Genomic DNA, 24698 nt, shown 5'->3' on the forward strand with positions numbered 1-24698 from the left:
ATCCACAATAACCACTATTTAATGCAACGGAATCAACACGTGGATTTATATCTATATAGATTGTCCCGTCACATCTGACGTCAGATCAAAGCAGAGATCAAAGGCTGTCGGCAGCGTAATGGAAACTTCACCTGAATTAACACAGCAGGGACGAACTGGCACTGAAAAGCAGCTGTGGATGTCCCAAAAGCAGGACTGAGGGTGGATGGCTGCATGTCGCTGCCGTGTTGAGATACCACTCTGCCCTTGTGATGATGCTTTATTTATTTATTTACTTATTAATTCATTAGCGCGAGCGACCGCGTCACGCAGCCGTATTGAAAAACAAAACACAAATCATCATCTCTCTTAGTCCACCACAACAGCCTCGGTATCAGATAGTCAGTATATAGCCTACTACAGTATACTCAGCATCTCTATCACAGAAAAAAAGAGAGGAGGACAGAGAGAGAGAGAGTGTCCTTTACGCTGATTTCATCCCGCATGGTGTTTGTTTATGTTGTGATTAGTGTAGGCTACACCTCTCATCTGTCTTACACAGGGAATAATAAATTGAAATGAATAAATGTGAGTTTCTTCATTAGTTTATTAGTTGTTGTTTCTTACACTGAGCACCGGTTCTCAGTGTATCAGATCAAACCTGATTAAGGATATTAGTAAACTCATTATTGGTCACTCTGAGCTCAGACCTCCGGACCAAAACAGCTGTTTCCTCCTGGGAGAGGTTCGGCCTCTGGCGTCGCTGTTTCCTCCGTCCATGTCCAAGTATAAAATGACAAACTTGCAGTGCGCATCACCCGCCGCGCAGTTAAAGGTGAGGAGAGGAGCTCCTTTGATTGCTGAAGATCCGAATCGGCTGTGTTAATCCCACTTCTCCTCCTTCTGTCTCCCTCCCGCCCTCTCTCCTCCCTCTTTGCCGTTTGTGCCGGTGGGAGGGACGAGGGGAGGGCTTGCACTGCCTAGTCCACACGAGCCCGGGTATTTTTGAAACCGTGAACATATGTTCCCGGTTGTATGTCCTGTCCACACGCAACCGTGCTTTTGGAACCCTGAAACCGGAGTCCAGGGTGGGGTTTTCGGCCGGGGTTGGTTTCACCGGGTGCGTGTGGACACTGCAACCGTGATTGTTTTACTCGTTTACGTCATAGCTACACACGTGCTGATGTAAACACTGCCAGCTGCAGAGGTTGTTTGCAGCGGTTTGCAGGTGAGCTCGCAAAAATGGAGGTGACAAAGTGGATTTTTATCACTTTTTTTATTTTTACATCATCTAAATGCTAGGCTATTTGTAGTTTTTCGATGAGAAAAATATAACGAAACGGTCGTCGGGGCGATCCTCTTGTCAGCTCCAAACTCACCCTCAATCACAGACCACAGCTGGTTTTCCACACAGCATCATTTACAGTAACAACTGACGCTTACAGATCAGCTGGGCCGCTGCCGGTGTGTTTTTAAAATTACAGAACTACTACAGTAGCGCCGCAGTTTCTTATTCCCCACCTTGTTTGATTGAGAGTTTTTCGGGATGATTTTTTGAACAGGCAATAGCCTATGTCACTGTCAGACCGGGTACGACGGGAGGGGGGGGGTCGCACTGCTGTCATGCAGTGATAAAAAAGAGCCTATGCGGAGATGAACGGAACGAGCCAAAAGCCGAAAATGTATCCGTGACGTCCGCGGTCGATATAAAGTGAATATGATGTTTCATTCATACATGTTTTGACAGACAACACAACAGCCAGAGTTGCGCCGCACCGACAGACAGTCATGTGGCTCAGCAGCCAGGTGATGCACACAGCACAACAACACAGCGCACAACAACACACAGCACAAGAGTCAAGACACAGCTCAGCAACATGTGCAGGCTGCTGCAGCAGTGCACGTCAAAGGGACACCGCCAGAAATAAAATAAATAGGCTACACATTTTTATTAAATTAATTAATATTTAATTGTTGGACTTGGAGTCTGTGAAATAAAGCTATAATAACACGTAGTTTTGAAATGGTTTTTGCGCATGTTTACATCCATAAAATTACCAAAAATGAACACTATAAGCGGATTTCTTGATAACGAATTATTTAAACAGCATTTGTATAGAAATGATTCCGCCCCAAGCCTTTTGATCCAAGCGGTTTCCACTGTATTTTGATTGGTTAAAACAGCCTTCCACACGTGCATTGCGTCACTTGGTAGCGGATTTCACGGTTGCGTGTGTACGGAGTGTTTTTATTACACCACTGGTGTGGACGCGAAGCAAAACTCCGGTTTCAAAAATACCCGGGCTCGTGTGGACTAGGCCTACGTGGCCCACCAAACTTGCGAAATGGACCTAGACACGCCTCGTTCGCGTGACGAAGCTGCACTGAGGTTAGACTTCACCCGGTCTAAGAAACTAGGGCCCATGGTGTTTGTTTATGTTGTGATACACTTATGTTGTGTACACTTCTCATCTTTGTTACACAGGGTTTAAATATGGGTGACTAAATGTGAGTCTGATGAAGAGCTATGAGCTCGAAACGTTACTATTGATGTGCTAATAAATCTGCACAGAAGGGAGCTGATGTGTGCGGTCTCCTCTTTTTGCTTTTCCTGTCCACATTTTTTGAGGCCAGCACCTATTGAACTGGATGTGCGCGACCGTGTCTACTCTTTGACTAAATGTGAGTGTCTTTATTCGTGGAAAAGGTGTGTGTGTGTGTGTGTGTGTGTGATTACTGTCTAATTCATGACCATGTGACACAGCCACAATGAAAGTAAAATAATATAAATGACCCTCACTTTTGTCAAGGTGAGGTTGTGAGCAGGTCTTATCAAGCAACTGTGTCATACTTTGTTTTAGCTATATGAATACTATTATTTTCTCTATTTACGTCCAGGAAAAAGACATTGATAATGGGCTATAATTCCACATTTGTTCGTCCCACATATTTCTATGTCAGCGGGTTTTCCAACATGCCTCATGTTACTTATTACTATGTGTTTCTGTGTTTTGTCTATATCATGACTGTTGTTGGGAATGGCCTCCTTCTCTCAGTTATCTGCCTGGTCAAGTCTCTTCATACACCTAAATACATGATTGTGTTTAACCTGGCATTGACAGATTTGTGTGGCAGCACTGCTTTCATCCCCAAATTGTTAGACATGTTTTTGCTTGACAGGAGGTATATTGTTTATGAGGCTTGCTTAAGTTACATGTTCTTTGTTTTGTTATTTACAGGTCTACAGTCATGGACACTTGTCACTATGGCCTATGACCGATTTATTGCAATTTGCTTCCCCTTAAGATACCATAGTATTGTGACAAAACCAGCTATTGCTGCAATGCTGCTGTTCACATGGATTGTATCATCATGTCTAGGCTCGTATATGGTTGGACTTATTAATCGCCTTTCCTTCTGTGGATCTGTGGTGGTAAAAAGCGTTTTCTGTGATCATGGGCCAGTTTACAGTCTGGCTTGTAATGACATCTTCTTGAACAGGGTAATGGCAACTGTTGCTTTCGTTATAGGACTAATTTTTCCTCCTATATTGATAGCAATTACATATGTTTGTATTTCTATAGCACTGAGCAGGATTGCATCAGCAGCAGAGAGACTCAAAGCGTTAAAAACTTGTACTTCTCATATGATCCTTGTGGCTATTTTCTTTATACCAATTGTGGCCACCAACATAGCTGCAGCGACCTACTCCATCTATCCCAATGCCAGGATGATAAACTCCTCTTTGACACACGCTATACCAGCTTTGCTCAATCCTATAATATACTCTCTAAAGACACAGGAAGTGTTGAACTCTTTCAAGAAGCTTTGCAAACGAAGAAGGTTTAGCAATATAACTTCATCCCAAAAGGTGAACTGTTTATCGCGACTGTATTGACATGTTACGGACATTGATTATTATTTAATGTGTTTTACTACATATAAATGGTTTAATTGTATTTCTTCAAATGTTCTATGATCGTCCATGCAGTATGAAATGAGGCATTTCAAAGTGTTATTAATGTAAGCTGCAGAACATCGGAAGAAGTTCAGAAAAAAAAATTGAAACAATCTTTGATCCTGGTCTAAAAAGACTTTTTGTGCCAACCCAGCAAGTGTCTCAAGTAACTACTTCTGAATATTACCTTATATACACTTACCCCCTCTGGCAGCAACTCTAATATAAAAGTAAGTAGTTCCCTTCACTTATAATGGTACAAATGTCCTTTTATTCATGTCTTTCAGTTTCAAAGTAAACTCGTAATCATCCTGCTAAGTCTTCCTGTTATATACTGTGCAGATATGAATACGAAAAATTATTATTCCTGTACTATCTGTGTCTAGGTTTTACTCTTTAGAAATATCTCACTGGAGAGGTACAGTAAAGGTGAGGCTAGTCAGTAAAACGGCCATTATGTTATACTTCTATATTCCATTCATTTTCAGTGAATGGAAATGAATGGAATATATCTGCACCTATGGATATGACAGATGCAGAGATTCATTCAACCTCAGATTAAATGATACATTCTCACATGATTACATGTGTTTTGACCTAGTACTGTGGAAGGGCATGTTTGGAGACCCAGTAGTTCTGGTATGCTGGCACCATCTAGTGGTTTGTACTTGTACCCTACAGGATTATAAAACATCAACTAAAACAGAGAAGCATGGCTACTGTGTCACATCATCTACTACATTTCGACATGCCGTAGCATCTCTGCAATATTGTGCCTATTCATCAACTGAGAACAGGATGATTTTGGACACTGACTGATGAAAATAAAATCAAGACTCATTCTCCTATTGCTTTACTTTTATTGTGATCCATGTGGTAATTCAGAACTAATGTTTTACCACTTCTATCTATTTAATCCACAAGTGTATTTAAACTATTAAAGGGATAGTTCACCCTAGAATGATATTTCGCTCATTATCTACTCACCCTCATGTTGACTAAGGGCTGGAAGAATTTTCAGAGTCCACCGTCCCTTCTCTGAGTTACAGGGGGTCTTGGTGTAGCAGTGCATTTCAATGCAACGGTTGCAAAGGGACACCAGAGCTCTTCGTAAAAAAACACACACAAAAAAACATCCAAATACCTCCATGATGCTCGTATGTAATGTCCGTCTTGTGCTGAAGCCCCAAATTGCGTAATTGTCCCGAAAAAAATTAAATAAGTCTATATTTTAAGCTTGTTTGTAGCGGAAGCTTCTCGAAGCTCCTCTTCCTGGTCCGTCCAAATCTCGCGTGATTTGCGCCGGCGTCAGTGCGGTTACTGCGAAATATCATTCTAGGGTGAACTATCCCTTTAAACTTATTTAAAATCTAGATCTCAAATGTGTTTGGGTGTAGGTGGGTCCAAATGCAGAAAACAACAAGTGAGGTTCACTGAGGATCAGATAATTTAACTCCAAATCTTTTATCTTGAAAAATATTGATTGGCTTATTGCACACATGCACTGCAAAGTGTTAGACCTTCATTGGTGGCATCATGATAACCCAGATATCCCCCTCCCTCATACTTGAATGCGTACAGGCCAGTGTTTTATGTTGTATAGAATATTCATACCAGATCCTGGTCTGTCTGTACAAACATGTTTCATACAGTCTTTGTAAACCAACAATTTCATTCTTTTGATGCATTAGAACTTTAAACATTGACAACATTCAGAACTGTGAGTCTTTCAGATCCACACTATCAGTCATTGTATGGTTTAATGGAAGAAATGTTTGGGCAAGTGATGAAAAGGTGATGAAATGTATATGTGAAGTAGTAATTTTAATTCTGCAGAGGGGGAGTAGACTGGATGTTTGATCTATGGCAGATAATGGGCCAATACAACTTGTACTATACCCCTAAACCACTAGATGGCAGGCATTAACCATAATTATATACCATTGAGTAGTGCAAAATCAGATGGTTGTAAGAGTGCAGGATAAATTAAATGTAATTTAACAAATCTGATTAAACCTGATATGAGAAACTTGTCTCTGTGTACACTAGTCACAGTTTTACTTGAAATATTATTTTATTTTATTTTCACAAATTGCATCACTTTTTTTTCCAAACGTCATGTTACACAAAATAACAAGAACCATGTCAGATAGTTAGACAGCTCTCTGTCATAAAATAACTGTCACTGCATGTAGTAATCTGAAAGTCAAATGTGAAATTCTGCTACTTTTCATGGATGATGAGGTAATGATATTTCAGAAAAACTTAATTGATCTGTAACCCTGTAAGTTTAAACTACTGTAAAAGACTTTTATGCACTTTGGGTATCGGGTATCGATAAAAAAAAAACTATATAAATGTAACTTTTATTACTTTTAATGTCATACCACTTTGTTCAGAAATAATGTAATTTGTAAAAAAAAAGAAAAAAAAAAAGTGTAGAAAGGCAGATGAACTATCTGACTTTGAAATTATAATCAGATGTATCTATGATGACCAGTTTTTATGTCTCTGGTTTTCCTAAAACAACACAAAATTCTGCTCTTCTCTCTACACAAACAACTACTGGAAGCTGTTGGCTTTTGACGAATTACACAAAGGTTAAAAGCCTGAATTCTTGCAACTTTTCTTGTGATCTGCACCAACTATATTTTTTCTCAGTGGTGCCAGGAGGCTCATAAATGTAGTGTGAAAACGCTTCGCTTTTCCAAAACTCCTCGTTGTCCCTTTAAACAGATGTAGGAAAGGTTCACATTTATTGCAGGAAAGTTTGTTTTCTATTTGTAACATTTCCTTCTTTAACAACTGACAGCCGTGGACTGGCTGTCAGTTTCAAGATACTGAAAATGGACTTTTAGCTGCACTTCCAACATCAAGCTTTCATTTGTTTTCTCTCAATTGCCCATAACGTTAGTGAACAGATTTGAAAACAGTTAACAAAATTCTCATGACCTTTTATCTTCATGTCCAAAATGGGGTGAGAAAATGGGTGTGAAGAGCAAAAGGGCCTCAATGATCCTCAGAGGAGCTACACAACTTCATCATTTTGTTTTCAACTGCTCCATAATGATTTTTTTGAATGTTTACATAACCATCCACCTTTGTATGAGATATCTGACAAAAAAGAGCAGAGCATACTGTATATTGGCCCATATCAGGTGCAAACAGTGTGTTTAGCATTATTGGTACACAGAATGATTTTTCTTTTTAAATGTAATGTTTTATTTACAGTCATATCATATTAGTTAAGAATGATGAGTGTAATCAGAATAGATATAATATCTGTAAACATTAATCACCTAAATAGAAAAACTAAAGGCACAGACATTTTAAACAGATTGAATTATTAAATTATTTACTTATAATACCTAGAAATAAAGGCCTGCATTTATCAGTTCACTCACCACAGCTAAGAAGATGGATATACATTAGTATAATTCCCATAGAATGTTAAAATAATAATTAATAATTGTATGGTTCTATCACTGTACCCTGTCGCTGGTCTTGATATTGGAGGCTTCATGGTTTAACCAAACTTGTGGCAGAAATGGTAAAGTTCAGTCTTGAACATACAGGTGATACATTATTGCCATGTTTCACTGGCCTTGCAATGATTTTGTTTTGTTGGTATGTTGGTTGTGTGCCAATTGAATTTTTCCTGAACAGAGCCAGGACTCTGATTTTTATCTCTTTAGTTTTCAAAGAATACACAATGGGGTTGACACAGGGGGGGATGCAAGAGGCCAGTGACAGGCTGAGCACACGCTGGTCTGGGTCAATGAGTCCAAGGTAAAAGCCAATCAGGAAAATGACAAGTAAAGGAACATAAAATATAGTAACAAGGATAATATGTTCAACACAAGTGGCCAACGCTTTCATCCTACTGTCCAGTGATTTCATCCTGAACACTGTCACCAGGATGGTCACAGGAGAATGAAAATAAAGGGTCCTCCAAGGATCAACACAGAGAGAAAGGATGATGCAAACCACTGCATAGTGTAGTCATTACAGGCCAGTCTAAACACAGGTGCATAGTCACAGAAATAACTGAACACTCTGACAGAGCTGCAGAAAGACAATCGAGTCATTATAGATACTGCAAAAGCTGTTACTCCCACAGCAAAGAACCAAGTGAGGCCAATAATACAAGACATGCTCCGCAGTGTGTTGACCGAGTTGTGACGCAGAGGGAAACATATTGCGAACAAGCGGTCGTACGCAAGAATAGCAAGTGCACATGACTCCAGCTCCCCAAAAACATAGTAAATGTACATTTGCAATAAACACAAATTGAATGGAATGAAATTGTCTTTTACGAGAAATATTTTGATCATGCTGGGAATAGTACATGTGTTCAAGACTACATCAATCACTGCAAGGTTGACTACTGCTAAAAACTTTGGAGTGTGTAAACAGCGATTGAAGACAATTATGCAGATCACCAGACCATTGAACACAACAGTAACCACATACACAAATGCTAGAAAGATAAAGTAGACACTGATGTAGGGCAACGTCTGAAATCCAACAATGTAGAAGCCTGGAGGTTGAATGATGACAGAGCTGTTCAACACTGTTCTGATAATGGACATAGTTGAACTCCACAGACTGTGTTGGAGGTCAGCACCTGTGTGAGAGAGAAATCATATCACAAGATTGCATATTAATCTTAAAAGACTGCATTATGCCATTACATTGATTCCATTCAAAAACTCTTTAGATCTGTTCTCCATAAGTCAAAATGTGATTGGAGTCTGTAAACTTACCTGATGATCAGGTCAACATGTATCCTGAGTGACGCTGACTCCAGCAGCAGCATGGAGGTCTGCACATCTGGCCGTTTGATGGGAGCAGATATACTCTCCTCATTGCTCTCCAGAGATCAAGCTTCATAATGATAAAGAGGAAGTATAGATCTTCTAATGATTATGATTTCATCCACAGAGAGCAGGTCTGTAGCTTACTGATTAAACTTATTACACTCTTATATCAGGAGTACAGTTAGTCTTTTGAATTATAATTTAGTACTCGAGAGACTTAAACAGATCTTTTTTAAAGTTTGACTCTTGCAAACACCTGTAATCAAGTCTAGTGTGGCTGTCCAAAGTGCTGCATATGTCAGAGCTAAGTCCAAGAGCACTTTACTGCCCAAACCTTATGAGCATGACCTCTCTGACCTTTGGTGACTAAATGAAGAATTCAGGACTGTCAGTCACTGATTGATTTGGACACTTGTGCTTGGTCACATGAATCTCATTAAGATTTATATACCATAATCAGATATATCTAAAAGTATGCTTCCAACATGTTTGTGGGACACTGTACAAAATTTATCAAACCTTTCAGGACTTTTTTGCACAAAGTAAACCATGCAATATGATGACATAATGTTCCCCAAGGATGTATTTAACCCTAAACAGGCTATTGTGAACCATTCTAATGAGCTCAATTTGTGATGCCATCATCTGAGAATTATGGTTGATGACCTTGTTTGTAACAAATAAAGTGTTTACGGTTTGAACTGTAGACTAATTGATCTCAGTTGTTCTTATTAAGAATAATAACAATTAAAACCTGCAGCAAACAGGTTGAAGTTTACAGTACCTGTGTTAATGAAGCCTACCACTTTGCCATGTTTCCTCTGAAAGGTTTGACAATGACTAACTTCCATTCGCCAATTAAATTCAACATACAATTGGTTACAATATACAGGCTTAGCAAGTGCTAATCCCTGCAATAATATACAAGTGCAACATACATGCATTTTCATAATATATCGCTTGAATGGCCCAGATTTATCTATAACGAGTCATATCTTAATCATAATGGATACTATACGCCGAAAAATTTGTTGGTATTCTCCAAAGGACATTCCCCTAGAACAGGCATCACCAAATGGCGGACCTCGGTCCGGACCCGGACCGAGTGATGGTTCGATCCGGACCCGAGACCAATCTCTAATAATAACATTTTTTTCCGACGGGACAGCGGGCTCAGCTAGGCTATAGGTCAATACGGCAGCTTCACTCAATTGAGCCAATCAACTCAATTGAGCCAATCAGATCGTTTGTTTACCCGGTGCGGCCAGTGCGTCTGAGAGGGAAAGAGAAAGGAGACGGAGTGATGACAGCCTTGCTCCAAAATAAAAAAAAGTTGATGCTGAAGTCAAAGGCGAGCCGCTGGGCGTTTGTGGCCGCCGCCGCCGCCTTGGTTAAGCGTGTGTGCGCGCGTGTGGGGGCCGTTCAGAAGGGTCTCTTGCGCGCACAAGCCCATTACTTTAATGTGCGCTCACAACGCCGTAGCGGTGCGACGTGCTTGTTTCCTGCTTCTCCGCCGGTGTCGTGTTGACCCCCGGTTCTCCCTCGGTCTGTAAACTTCTTCACGCGGAGCTCTGCCCCGTTTGGAAGGAGCAGGAAGCTCGTATGCGGGAAGACGTCGCTTCAGAGATGTAGAATGTGTGTTAGAGAAACACCTATTTCAGGACTACTGACTTGTATCACCAGAACAGAACAGACATATCCTGTGATTTTCAGCCTTCCTCCATATTTAATGAAGGGGGACAATACAATGACAGTGCAGCTATCAAGATGCTTTTGACACCTTGGCCTCAAAAAAAGAAAGGAAGAAAGAAAAAAGCACCAAACAAACAAACAAACAAACAAACAAACAAACAAACAGGGAAACCCCCTTATTTATTCGGTCTTGTTCTCTTTAATTGAAATACAGGCCTTAAATTAATTTGCCTGGGAGCTACTTTTATTCATGGTAAAAAAAAAATTTTTTTAAAAAAGCTAGTTGTTTACTATAAAAGTGCACTATGTTAAATGTTTCCTGTGTTGAAAATTGACAATAGATATGAAAATGCACTTCGTTGGGGTAGGCTATAGCTTATATATAAGACACCATTTGGACTTTATAAGGTTCGGACCTTTCACTTGGATGAAAGTTTAGTAACTGGACCTCAATGAATTTTAATTGAATACCCCTGCCCTAGAAGCTTTGAGGACAGGTGAGAAAAAACTGGAGCTTTTTGGCAAGTGACATCAGCTGTATGTTCACAGACCCAAAAATGAAGCATCATTTAAAGAGATGTAGGAAAGGTTCACATTTATTGCAGGGAAGTTTGTTTTCTATTTGTAACATTTCCGTCTTCAACAACTGGCAGCCAGTCCACTTCATTCAAGATATTGAAAATGGACTTTTAGCTGCACTTCCAACATCAAGCTTTCATTTGTTTTCTCTCAATTGCCCATAACGTTAGTGAACAGATTTGAAAACAGTTAAATTCTCATGACCTTTTATCTTCATGTCCAAAATGGGGTGAGAAAATGGGTGTGAAGAGCAAAAGGGCCTCAATGATCCTCAGAGGAGCTACACAACTTCATCATGTTGTTTTCAACTGCTCCATAATGATTTATTTGAATGTTTACATAACCATCCACCTTTGTATGAGATATCTGACAAAAAAGAGCAGAGCATACTGTATATTGGCCCATATCAGGTGCAAACAGTGTTTAGCATTATTGGTACACAGAATGATTTTTCTTTTTAAATGTAATGTTTTATTTACAGTCATATCACATTAGTTAAGAATGATGAGTGTAATCAGAATAGATATAATATCTGCATTCAATCACCTCAAAATAAAAACTAAAAGCACACACATTTTAAACAGATTGAATTATTAAATTATTTACTTAGAAACCTAGAAATATGTAGAAATAAAGGCCTGTATTTATCAGTTCACTCACCACAGCTAAGAAGATGGGTATATGCATTAATATAATTCCCATAGAATGTTAAAAAGAAAATGAATGAATGAATGAATGGTTCTATCACTGTACCCTGTCGATGGTCTTGATATTGAAGGCTTCATGGTTTAACCAAACTTGTGGCCATCTGGCACCATTCTCTTTACAGAAATGGTAAAGTTCAGTCTTGAACATACAGGTGTTACATTATTGCCATGTTTCACTGGCCTTGCAATGATTTTGTTTTGTTGGTATGTTGGTTGTGTGCCTATTGAATTTTTCCTGAATAGAGACAGGACTCTGATTTTTATCTCTTTAGTTTTCAAAGAATACACAATGGGGTTGACACAGGGGGGGATGCAAGAGGCCAGTGACAGGCTGAGCACACGCTGGTCTGGGTCAATGAGTCCAAGGTAAAAGCCAATCAGGAAAATGACAAGCAGTGGAACATAAAATATAGCAACAAGGATGATATGTTCAGCACAAGTGGCCAAAGCTTTCACCCTACTGTCCAGTGATTTCATCCTGAACACTGTCACCAGGATGGTGACATAAGACAGGAGAATGAAAATAAAGGGTCCTCCAAGGATCAACACAGAGAGAAAGGATGATGCAAACCACTGCATAGTGTAGTCATTACAGGCCAGTCTAAACACAGGTGCATAGTCACAGAAATAACTGAACACTCTGACAGAGCTGCAGAAAGACAATCGAGTCATTATAATTGTTGTAAAAGCTGTTACTCCCACAGCAAAGGACCAGGTGACTCCGACAATACAAGACATGCTCCGCAGTGTGTTGACTGAGTTGTGACGCAGAGGGAAACATATTGCGATCAAGCGGTCGTACGCAAGAATAGCAAGTGCATATGACTCCAATGATACAAATGTATAATATACATACATTTGCAATAAGCACAAATTGAATGGAATGAAATTGTCCTTTACGAGAAATATTTTGATCATGCTGGGAATAGTACATGTGTTCAAGACTACATCAATCACTGCAAGGTTGACTACTGCTAAAAACTTTGGAGTGTGTAAACAGCGATTGAAGACAATTATGCAGATCACCAGACCATTGAACACAACAGTAACCACATACACAAATGCTAGAAAGATAAAGTAGACACTGATGTAGGGCAACGTCTGAAATCCAACAATGTAGAAGCCTGGAGGTTGAATGATGACAGAGCTGTTCAACACTGTTCTGAAAAAAGACATAGTTGGAGGTCAGCGCCTGTGTGAGAGAGAAATCATATCACAAGATTGCATATTAATCTTAAAAGACTGCATTATGCCATTACATTGATTCCATTCAAAAACTCTTTAGATCTGTTCTCCATAAAACAAAATGTGATTGGAGTCTGTAAACTTACCTGATGATCAGGTCAACATGTATCCTGAGTGACGCTGACTCCAGCAGCAGCATGGAGGTCTGCACATCTGGCCGTTTGATGGGAGCAGATATACTCTCCTCATAATGATAAAGAGGATGTATAGATCTTCTAATGATTATGATTTGATCCACAGAGAGGACTGTAGCTTACTGATTAAACTTATCAGGAGTCCAATTAGTCTTTTGAATTATAATTTAGTACTCGAGAGACTTAAACAGATCTTTTTAAAAGTTTGACTCTTGCAAACCCCTGTAATCAAGTCTAGTGTGATTGTCCAAAGTGCTGCATAAGTCAGAGCTAAGTCCACTTTACTGCCCAAACCTTAAGAGCATGACCTCTCTGACCTTTGGTGACTAAATGAAGAATTCAGGACTGTCAGTCACTGATTGATTTGGACACTTGTGCTTGGTCACATGAAACTCATTAAGATTTATATAATCAGATATATCTAAAAGTATGCTTCCAACATGTTTGTGGGACACAATGAATAACTATACTATACAAAACTTATCAAACCTTTCAGGACTTTTTTGCACAAAGTAAACCATGCAATATGATGACATAATGTTCCCCAAGGATGTATTTAACCCTAAACAGGCTATTGTGAACCATTCTAATGAGCTCAAGTTGTGATGCCATCATCTGAGAATTTTGGTTAATGACCTTGTTTGTAACAAATAAAGTGTTTACGGTTTGAACTGTAGACTAATTGATCTCAGTTGTTCTTATTAAGAATAATAACAATTAAAACCTGCAGCAAACAGGTTGAAGTTTACAGTACCTGTGTTAATGAAGCCTACCACTTTGCCATGTTTCCTCTGAGAGGTTTGACAATCACTAGCTTCCATTTGCCAATTAAATTCAACATACAATTGGTTACAATATACAGGCTTAGCAAGTGCTAATCCCTGCAATAATATACAAGTGCAACATACATGCATTTTCATAATATATCGGTTGAATGGTCCAGATATCTTAATCATAATGGATACTGTATGTATGCAGAAAAAATTGTTGGTACCCTTCCGTTAAAGAAAAAAACCCACAATGGTCACTTGAAACTGCCAAAAGTAATAGTAAATAAAAATCTACTGAAAATTAACTAATGAAAATCAGACATTGCTTTTGAATTGTGGTTTAACAGAATCATTTCAAAAATAATAATAATAATCAAACTGGCCTGGACAAAAAGGATGGTACCCTTAAAGGGATAGTTCAACATTTTGGCAAATTGGCCCATTGCCATAATTGCTATAGTCATAGCAGTAGGTTCATTACCTTTAATTGTCGGTGTAAGCTATTTTCAGTACGGCGGAGCGCAGCAGCTGGCTGCTCAGAGCTACGCTACGGAGGCTAACGGAATTTCTTGGTTTCCCTCATTAAACTCATCAAATACAAAATCCCAAAACTCCACAGCGCTTTTGTAGAGAAGTTGTGACCTGCACAACCACCACGCTATGAGATAATGACGGAACGATACGAAACGGAGCCGTTTTCGAGGTAAATACATACAAAACCGCTGATGCGCGTTGCGTTCAGGGACAGTTTTTCAGCAAGCAGTCTCCGTATTTACCCTGTATTTACCTCGAAAACGGCTCCGTTTCGTATCGTTCCGTCATTATCTCATAGCGTGGTGGTTGTGCAGGTCACAACTTGTCTACAAAAGCGCTGTGGAGTTTTGGGATGTTGAATTTGATGAGTTTAATGAGGGAAACCAAGAAATTCCGTTAGCCTCCATAGCATAGCTCTGAGCAGCCAGCTGCTGCGCTCCGCCGTACTGAAAATAGCTTACACCTACAATTAAAGGTAATGAACCTACTGCTATGACTATAGCGATTATGGCAATGGGCCAATTTGCCAAAATGTTGAACTATCCCTTTAACTTAATATTTTGTTGCAAAACCTTTTGAGGTAATCACTGCAATCAAGCAATTTCTGAAACTCTCATTCAGACTTCTGCATCTGTCGACAGGTATTTCTGTCCCATCAGTCCAAAGGACATTCTCCCAGAAGCTTTGAGGACAGGTGAGACAAAACTGGAGCTTTTTGGCAAGTGACATCAGCTGTATGTTCACAGACCCCAAAATGAAGCATCATTTAAAGGGATAACGAGGAGTTTCTATTTGGTTATAAAAAAGTCTGGCGTTAATGTGGATGAATCTACGCTACCCACACTTGTTAATGGGCCCATTTTCGATAAATATATCGTTTTGTCTCTATCGTTATTTTGTTATTATTAGTGGTGGTGGAAATGCTGGTCGAGCCGACCAGCGTTTCCTTACTTTTGGTTTCGCAACTAGTCATGAGAATAACGTAGCCGAATCGCCGTTTATGGTCGGAACTACGACGGTACTGTATATGAACCTCTTTGAACCTCTGACTTTAATTATTGATGAATGAAAACATGAGTCCGTCTTGCGCCGGTCAAAGAATTTTACGGTGCGCACGGAGGCTCATAAATGTAGTGTGAAAACGCTTCGCTTTTCCAAAACTCCTCGTTGTCCCTTTAAACAGATGTAGGAAAGGTTCACATTTATTGCAGGAAAGTTTGTTTTCTATTTGTAACATTTCCTTCTTTAACAACTGACAGCCGTGGACTGGCTGTCAGTTTCAAGATACTGAAAATGGACTTTTAGCTGCACTTCCAACATCAAGCTTTCATTTGTTTTCTCTCAATTGCCCATAACGTTAGTGAACAGATTTGAAAACAGTTAACAAAATTCTCATGACCTTTTATCTTCATGTCCAAAATGGGGTGAGAAAATGGGTGTGAAGAGCAAAAGGGCCTCAATGATCCTCAGAGGAGCTACACAACTTCATCATGTTGTTTTCAACTGCTCCATAATGATTTTTTTTGAATGTTTACATAACCATCCACCTTTGTATGAGATATCTGACAAAAAAGAGCAGAGCATACTGTATATTGGCCCATATCAGGTGCAAACAGTGTGTTTAGCATTATTGGTACACAGAATGATTTTTCTTTTTAAATGTAATGTTTTATTTACAGTCATATCATATTAGTTAAGAATGATGAGTGTAATCAGAATAGATATAATATCTGTAAACATTAATCACCTAAATAGAAAAACTAAAGGCACAGACATTTTAAACAGATTGAATTATTAAATTATTTACTTATAATACCTAGAAATAAAGGCCTGCATTTATCAGTTCACTCACCACAGCTAAGAAGATGGATATACATTAGTATAATTCCCATAGAATGTTAAAATAATAATTAATAATTGTATGGTTCTATCACTGTACCCTGTCGCTGGTCTTGATATTGGAGGCTTCATGGTTTAACCAAACTTGTGGCAGAAATGGTAAAGTTCAGTCTTGAACATACAGGTGATACATTATTGCCATGTTTCACTGGCCTTGCAATGATTTTGTTTTGTTGGTATGTTGGTTGTGTGCCAATTGAATTTTTCCTGAACAGAGCCAGGACTCTGATTTTTATCTCTTTAGTTTTCAAAGAATACACAATGGGGTTGACACAGGGGGGGATGCAAGAGGCCAGTGACAGGCTGAGCACACGCTGGTCTGGGTCAATGAGTCCAAGGTAAAAGCCAATCAGGAAAATGACAAGTAAAGGAACATAAAATATAGTAACAAGGATAATATGTTCAACACAAGTGGCCAAAGCTTTCATCCTACTGTCCAATGATTTCATCCTGAACACTGTCACCAGGATGGTCACATAAGACAGGAGAATGAAAATAAAGGGTCCTCCAAGGATCAACACAGAGAGAAAGGATGATGCAAACCACTGCATAGTGTAGTCATTACAGGCCAGTCTAAACACAGGTGCATAGTCACAGAAATAACTGAACACCCTGACAGAGCTGCAGAAAGACAGTAGAGTCATTATAGATACTGTAAAAGCTGTTATTCCCACAGCAAAGAACCAAGTGAGGCCGATGATACAAGACATGCTCCGCAGTGTGTTGACCGAGTTGTGACGCAGAGGGAAACATATTGCGATCAAGCGGTCATATGCAAGAATAGCAAGTGCACATGACTCCAGCTCCCCAAAAACATAGTAAATGTACATTTGCACTAAGCACAAATTGAATGGAATGAAATTGTCCTTTACGAGAAATATTTTGATCATGCTGGGAATAGTACATGTGTTCAAGACTACATCAATCACTGCAAGGTTGACTACTGCTAAAAACTTTGGAGTGTGTAAACAGCGATTGAAGACAATTATGCAGATCACCAGACCATTGAACACAACAGTAACCACATACACAAATGCTAGAAAGATAAAGTAGACACTGATGTAGGGCAACGTCTGAAATCCAACAATGTAGAAGCCTGGAGGATGAATGATGACAGAGCTGTTCAACAATGTTCTGATAATGGACATAGTTGAACTCTATACTGGAGGTCAGCGCCTGCTTAAAAGCCCTTTAGACTCTAAAAAACTATGAAAACATATTAAGACCCTTATACTGTGTAAATGCTATGTATCACATGTATAATTTCCAGCTGATGAGCATCTGTAAACTGTTTGATACCTGATGCTTTGTTAAGGATGACTTAGTGCTGCATCCACATGCAGCAGGCTGCTCTGACTCAAGGACAGTGGCAGATATACTTTCCTCATTGATCTCCAGAGATAAAGCTTCATAATGATGGTGAGGAAGTAGCCTGTTAATGGCGTTAATTTGATCCACGGACAGCAGGGTTGGAGCTCACTCACCGAATTTCTCTAACTCTCAAAATAAAGAGCTAATCATTGATCTGAATGATGATTTAGTGTAAGTGCTGTCACTCCACATTCACCACACAGAACAGTCACCATTTGTTTCTTAGTTGTTGGGGCCAACTGCTCGATGGTACCTGTCCTCATCCTCACTACCCCAGGATTCCTGGGGGCACTGCCTTCTCTCAGCTTGTTGGTATTGACCCACATTCAAATCAATCAAAGACTGCAGGGATTTGTGGCGACTAAATAAATACGTTCCTGACATATATGCAGAAAATTCCTTTTCGCCACTTTAATTTTGCTTCATATAAAAGTGTACAAAATGTTTTGTGTGTCAGTTTGCCCAAAGGGAGCCAAACAGCATAGTGCTCCCTAAAAACACATCAAATCATTGATCAGGCCATGACTCTATTGGGCTCTATTGGCATCACCACAGAATGTGACAAACTTTAGTAACACTTTACCTGAAGGTATCATCATAACAGTGACATGACAGTCATGAACGTGTCATAAACACGAATGACACTTAATGACAACGTTATGACATTGACATAATGTTTTTGACACTTTCATTACTGTGTCATGCTACTGTTTGACTGTCTTATGACAGTACCTTCAAGTAAAGTGTAACCCAAACTTTTTATTGTTTAAACATGAGACTAATTCATCTCCCTCGCACCAATTTAACAATGAATGCTGCAAAATTGAAACTTCAACTTTCAAAGCAAACTTGCAAACCCAACATTAGGCTGCAGAAAAATAAAGTCCTCTCCATTTCATCAGTCTTGTTGTTTGGTTATTAAAGGGATTGTTCATCCAAAATTCAAATTTCACTCATTATCTACTCACCCTCATGTCAACTAAGAGCTGTGAGAATTTTCAGAGTCCTCCGTTCCTTCTCTGAGTTACGGGGGGTCCGGGCAGCAGTATTTGTCCATATAATGGTTGTCAATGGATACCAACTTTCTTCGTCCAAAAAGACACACCAAAAAACATCCAAATACCTCCATACTGCTTGTCTGTAATGTCCCTCTTGTATTGAAGCCCCGACATGAGAAATTGTTCCTAAAAAAATTAAATAAGTCTATATTTTAAGCTTGTTTGTAGTGGAAGCTCCCAGTGTCTCGGTTCGCTGCTCTTCCTGTGTCCGGCGGAACAATTTCTCATGTCGGGGCTTCAATACAAGAGGGACATTACATACGAGCAGTATGGAGGTATTTGGATGTTTTTTGGTGTGTCTTTTTGGACGAAGAAAGTTGGTATCCATTGACAACCATTATATGGACAAATACTGCTGCGCGGACCCCCCCGTAACTCAGAGAAGGCACGGAGGACTCTGAAAATTCTCACAGCTCTTAGTCGATATGAGGGTGAGTAGATAATGAGTGAAATTTGAATTTTGGGTGAACTATCCCTTTAAAGCAGAACTTTGCAAGTCGGCCGGAAATAGCTCGCTCCTTCCTTGGTTTCTCTTTTTTTTCCTCTCCGGAGCTCCCCCACAGTTCTGGTAGGCACATGTCACTGTCTTAAAAAAAAAAAAAAACTCGCCTCCACCACCTCCGCCCCCTACACGTGCTTGTGTTTACTGCTGTTTGCTAAGCCCTGCTAACACCGAGCTAATGCTAACACGGAGCTAACGGAGCTAATGCTAACACGGAGCTAACGCTAGCACAGAGCTAACGCTAATAGGGCCACACACAGACACAAAGACACAGACATACACACACATGAATAAAGGTTCCAAAACGCGAAGGTGTGTGTGTGTGTGTCATGATGTATTACATTATCTTATAAAAGACCCATGGTGTGTGTGTCTGTGTTAGCATTAGCTCCCCGTTAGCCACAAGCTGAACTTCCTCAGTACAAACATTTCATGTTTCCATGGTTTCCTCCGACTTTCCGAACTCAAACCAATCACGATTCGTGATATGCATGACGTCATATGCGTTCTTATCTCGTACTGCCGTAAGGCAGTTTCTCGCGATACTTCTATCCATTGACGAGATTTGTAACACCGAGACGGACGACTGATCTTGCAAGTGCGGTTTTCAGCCAGTGGGGGGGGTGAGCGCATTGGCCTAGACCCCATTCACTTCATAACAGGTCGCTCTACCATCACAGTGACTCTGAGCCACAATAATTACAGCCCAAATCCTGCATAGTTCCGCTTTAAGTTAGAAGTCTTAATTCTAACAAATGATCGGTTAGCTCACCACACACCACACAAGATTTTACATAGCTTTTTACACTTTATTTACACCACAAACAGATTAAATTAGGTCCACGTCCTGATGAGTTCAGCTCGGTGCAGACTCAGTGGAGGTTGGCTGCTGCTTCATCAGCTGCTTTTTCCTGGCTGTTTGGAAATTCATCATGCAGTCCTTGAAAGTCTGGACCTGGCTCTGGCACACTCGCCAGTCCTGGTGTTCAGCCATGCACTCCTGCACGGCGTGGTGTAGCTCCGCGCAGCCAGTGCGTGAGATCATCCGTTCAACCGGGTCATCCTCATCATCTTTCCGGCTGCGGTCATGAGGTGAAGGTGACGCCATTCTGTTTCAATGTACTCGGCTGTCTCAGGCAGGTTGCTGGGGATAAGATTAGATGTCAAATATAAACAAGTGATAATTCAGTTTAAAGAGCGATCACCTCAGCATGTCCCTGTTGTTCGGGCCTCCTGTAGGACCTGTAGTGATCACACTGTTTTTTTTTAAAATCTCCCTTCCAGACAATTTCAAGGGGATTTCAACACTACATAAGGTACAATACTGCTGTATCTCATTGGTCATTAAAGGGACAACGAGGAGTTTCTATTTGGTTATAAAAAAGTCTCACGTTAATGTGGATGAATCTACGCTACCCACACTTGTTAATGGCTCCATTTTCGATAAATATATCGTTTTGTCTCTATCGTTATTTTGTTACTTTAATTAATGGTGGAAATGCTGGGCGAGCCGACCAGCGTTTCTTTACTTTCGGTTTCGCGGACGCTCATGAGAATAACGCAGTCGAATCGCCGTTTATGGTCGGAACTACGACGGTAAATTGAACCTCTGACTTTAATTATTGATGAAGAATTCTACGGTGTGCGCGGAGGCTCATAAATGTAGTGTGAAAACGCTTCGCTTTTCCAAAACTCCTCGTTGTCCCTTTAACTTCAGTAACAATAGCCTACTCTCATCTTATAGAGAGCCTAAGCGGAAGCAGGAAGTAACGGTCACCATGGGACCTCAACTCTGAAAAACTCGCCATTCAAATGAACAGGACTGAAAATTTTATTTCGTGATCCGTTTGAATTGTGCCATGAGAAAAAAAATATGTCCTCTACCTGTTTAAAACATCACGTTTCATCCCGAGAAATCAGCCGTTTGTTGTAAAGCTATTGTAGAATAAAATTCAGAAGAATCTGTAAGCAGAAAGACTACAAGTCGCGTAGGTGACGTCACACACCAAATGCCGCCCTTTCCCGTGTCAGTTGGTGACGTATTTTTTGTGGGACACAGATCTGTAGTCCATAGAGCGGTCTTTACACAAAATACATTCTTCTGTTGCCGTTTTATGATAAACGGCTGATTTCTCGGCATGAAACGTGATGTTTTAAACAGGTAGAGGACATATTTTTTTCTCATGGCGCAATTCAATCGGATCACGAAATAAAATGTTCAGTCTCATTCATTTGAATGGCGAGTTTTTCAGAGTTGAGGTCCCATGGCGCCGTTACTTCCTGCTTCCGCTTAGGCTCTCTATAGTGGGTGTTGTAAATCTTCCTTCTCTCATCTGGGCCTCTACAGATAAGAAAATGTTGGCTATTTAGCAAAGAAAGGATTTTTTTGTTTGTTTTTCTTACGTAATATATCATTGGGTGTAAATCTGTTGTTTGGAATATAAATGTGTCTCACATGGTCACAAACCAGCAGTCCTGCAATTCAAGAATTTATTTAGGGCTTGTCCAGTAAACTGAGTAGCCTACAATTTACTTTCATTGGTCGAGTAGCCTACCGTAGATTTTCAGATTCAGCAACACGTTATTAACTGTGAACGTGAATAGTTCAACAGCTCGGCCAGTTGTCACATTTTAGTGCTTTTACGATACATTTGTTGAACTGTTTACGTCCATGTAGTCAAAGTAACGAGCACTAACTGTTGCGGAAATGCTCATTTTAAGCGCCTTTTACACAGCTCGGGTTATGTTTGTGAGAATATTTCTAGTTGCAGTATTTCTATTTTTGTGTAGCTAAGTACAATGGGCCTCATTCACCAATATCTTCTTAAGAACCTTCTTAGATTCTTTCTTAAGTTGTTCTTAAGAGGTTCCTTAAGAAAACCCTACGTCAGATTCATCAACGCGTTCGTAAGCCTCAGAATTGTTCGCAGCTGTGTTCTTATGCCATCTCCTCGTAAGTTGAGGGCGTGTGCCAGGTGAGTCTAATTAACATAGGATTAGCATAGGTAACAGCCCCATCAATGCCCGTAAAAGGGCATGAGACTGCAGAGCCGTGTGCAAACAGAACCCACAGGCACTGAGCAGAGAAGGTGAAGTGAGAAAGAAAGTTGAAATGCTCAAATGAAAATCTGGGAGGGAGCACCAGACTCCAAACGTAAAAAGAACTTAAGTAGTGACGTGGCGCTACTGCGGCAGGAATGAAACAAAGAAACAAACAAAAAGCTTATATTTATTTTATATTTTTATATTTAGGCTATATTTAGTAGCGTCAGCAGTGGATGCAGCTCTTCGGGTTGTTATCAGAGAGACCACACTCTCACGTGTGCCATCATAAATATTATCATATTATCACATATGAAAAAAAAACAGTTGTGTGTAGTGTGAACACTTACAGTAAGTGCACTGTTGCAGCCCGCAATTAGGAAAAAAAAAATCATATCGGCAGCTGTATGCCCCCCCCCCAAAAAAAGATATGATATGAATTAAGTGTCTATAATGTTTTTTAAGAGACTGCAATGATTTGTCAATTATTATTATTAATATATATGATTATTAAAAACATCATAAAAGATAAGAAAATAATTCTTATTCAAATCATATAATGTCATACAACTGCAGAACAAAAGAAAACGCTATAATCGGTTATTTTTGCAGAAGTCTCAGCACCTAAAAGTGCGTAAGTATACTCCTGACTGTTCGTAGATTTTGTTCTTAGTTAAGAACAAATTCTGGATAAGAAAACATTCATGAATGCCACAATCTTCGTAAAAACTTCGTAAGTAGGACCATGGGCGTCGCACCCGTGGGGGATGGGGGTGTTTCGACACCCCCACTTTTATAGCAAAATAATTTCATCCCCCCCACATTTTCCAATGGTAAACCCGTGTGCCCACCCCTCGCTGTGCACCAGCATACAAAAATGGAGCGCACCTCAGCCTCAGCCTCCTTACGCTGCATGAAAAGGCAGTGGTCGAATTGAACGGGCATTCACCCAATCACAGACCGCTGTCCGCGACGCGGCCGCCGGCCCGGGAAATTTGAAGTCACAGAGACGGACTTTAGTTACGTGCCAGTCGCAGCTTCTGTCACTCACCGATGACTGAAAGTGAACAATATAGAGAGGAGACGAGAAAGAAGGAGGAGGCAGAGATGCTGAAGAGGCATCTTTTTCAACTGAAGTTTGTACCGGTGAGTGAATGCAGAGGAAACCGGCTCTACGCCCCCTCAAATCAACACTCTGTCAGCGGAGGTAAAAAAAAAAATGCTCTCATTGCTTATAGGGCAGTGATCAGCTCCGGTGACCGCGGCGCTGACTGTTTATCCCCGTATTAATTAAAACCAGACGTGACCCGACACACGGTGCTGAAGCACGGACCAGCGCGGTCCAACTCTTAATTCTCGGTCCGGACTCCGAACCCTTGCGTCTGATTGGGTTGGTTGGACACGTCACTCGCTCTGGTCGGACCTCACCGCTGAGAACATGTGTGTGCGCGCGCCTGTTTGTTTGTGTGCTCTGTGAGAGAGAGAGAATCAACACATTACCCCCCCCCCACCCACACACACACACACACACACACACACACACACACTCTCTTTGAGAGCAGACAGGAAAGACAGCAGTGTTTTTCAACCTTGGGATCAGGACCCCATGTGGGGTCGCCTGGAACTCAGATGGGGTCGCCTTAAATGTCTAGTAATTGAAAAAAAGAAATTACTGATAAAAATATTTTTTAAACTAATTATCATATATATATATATATATATGATTAAAAAATATGATTAAAAACACCACACACAATCCTAAACAACTGTAAGAGAGAGAGAGATTTTTTGAAGTAGCCTAATGATAGTTCATTTGTTTATATTCTGTCTGTTCAGCAGGTGGTGGTGGGATTCATAATGGATTAGAATTAGAAGTGTATCTAAAAAAAAAGGATTTTTACTCCCCCCCCCCCCTCAACAAATACAAATTCCGGATGCTTTGCACACCCCAATTGCTAGTATTAGTGCATACTACTAAAATATTGATTGAGAATCGCATATAAGACTCAAATGACACGTTAAATAATAGGCCTACTGATAGCAATATACAGCACTTAAATGCAATTTTTACTTGCTTGGCTGGTAAATTATCTGTCTGGCTGGTAAAAAAAAATTCACTTACCAGCCTGAAAAAGTTAGTTTTGGACCCTGATTGGAAGCTTACTCTTTTGGCGATCTAAGGTGGGCTCAGGTCAATTATATCTTTTCGAGAGAGTTTTCAATCCAGCCATGAAGTGCAGAGTTTTTTTCAGGAACGTCGTAGCATAGGTAAATCCACCGTGATAACTACGTGATAGTGATTAAAAATTGCGTTCTTTGGAACACCCCCACATTTAAAATCACTGCTCCACCCCTGAGTAGGACTTAAGAACAAATTTGTTCTTAAGAACGGTTCGTGAATGAGGCCC

At 40.1% G+C, this 24698-nt stretch overlaps 4 protein-coding genes and 1 pseudogene across 5 annotated transcripts in view; 1 reads left to right on the forward strand and 4 right to left on the reverse strand.

Annotated features, from left to right (window-relative positions):
* The first annotated feature begins 2893 nt into the window (after positions 1-2893).
* LOC146974879 (olfactory receptor 8G17-like) lies at positions 2894-3877 on the forward strand. The gene has a single exon (XM_085796875.1). It carries the CDS (start codon positions 2894-2896, stop codon positions 3875-3877), a length of 984 nt encoding a protein of 327 aa, XP_085653001.1.
* A 3579-nt stretch (positions 3878-7456) lies between these two features.
* Positions 7457-8565, reverse strand: LOC146974880 (olfactory receptor 2AT4-like; annotated as a pseudogene).
* A 3214-nt stretch (positions 8566-11779) lies between these two features.
* LOC146974881 (olfactory receptor 2AT4-like) lies at positions 11780-12911 on the reverse strand. Its single transcript, XM_085796876.1, has one exon. It carries the CDS (start codon positions 12909-12911, stop codon positions 11817-11819), a length of 1095 nt encoding a protein of 364 aa, XP_085653002.1. The 3' UTR covers positions 11780-11816.
* Positions 12912-16385: 3474 nt separating this feature from the next.
* On the reverse strand, positions 16386-18051 carry LOC146974882 (olfactory receptor 2AT4-like). The gene has a single exon (XM_085798963.1). It carries the CDS (start codon positions 17463-17465, stop codon positions 16386-16388), a length of 1080 nt encoding a protein of 359 aa, XP_085655089.1. The 5' UTR covers positions 17466-18051.
* A 1985-nt stretch (positions 18052-20036) lies between these two features.
* coa4 (cytochrome c oxidase assembly factor 4 homolog) overlaps positions 20037-24698 on the reverse strand; it is a 5022-nt gene continuing 360 nt past the window's right edge. For both annotated transcript variants that reach the window (XM_085798615.1, XM_085798616.1), the window contains exon 2: positions 20037-20392. In XM_085798615.1, the coding sequence (XP_085654741.1) occupies positions 20105-20356 (252 nt within the window). In that variant the 5' untranslated portion in view covers positions 20357-20392 and the 3' untranslated portion in view covers positions 20037-20104. The remainder of the gene's footprint in view (positions 20393-24698) is intronic.

Source organism: Trachurus japonicus, chromosome 14, assembly GCF_045865225.1.
Source record: "Trachurus japonicus isolate A0001 chromosome 14, Traja_1.0".
Lineage (NCBI taxonomy): Eukaryota > Metazoa > Chordata > Actinopteri > Carangiformes > Carangidae > Trachurus > Trachurus japonicus.

What these genes read in the sequence shown, in the direction of transcription:
- LOC146974879 (XM_085796875.1), top strand. Translation starts at nt 2,894, where the DNA reads ATGGGCTATAATTCCACATTTGTTCGTCCCACATATTTCTATGTCAGC.
- LOC146974881 (XM_085796876.1), bottom strand. Translation starts at nt 12,911, where the DNA reads ATGTCTTTTTTCAGAACAGTGTTGAACAGCTCTGTCATCATTCAACCT.
- LOC146974882 (XM_085798963.1), bottom strand. Translation starts at nt 17,465, where the DNA reads ATGTCCATTATCAGAACATTGTTGAACAGCTCTGTCATCATTCATCCT.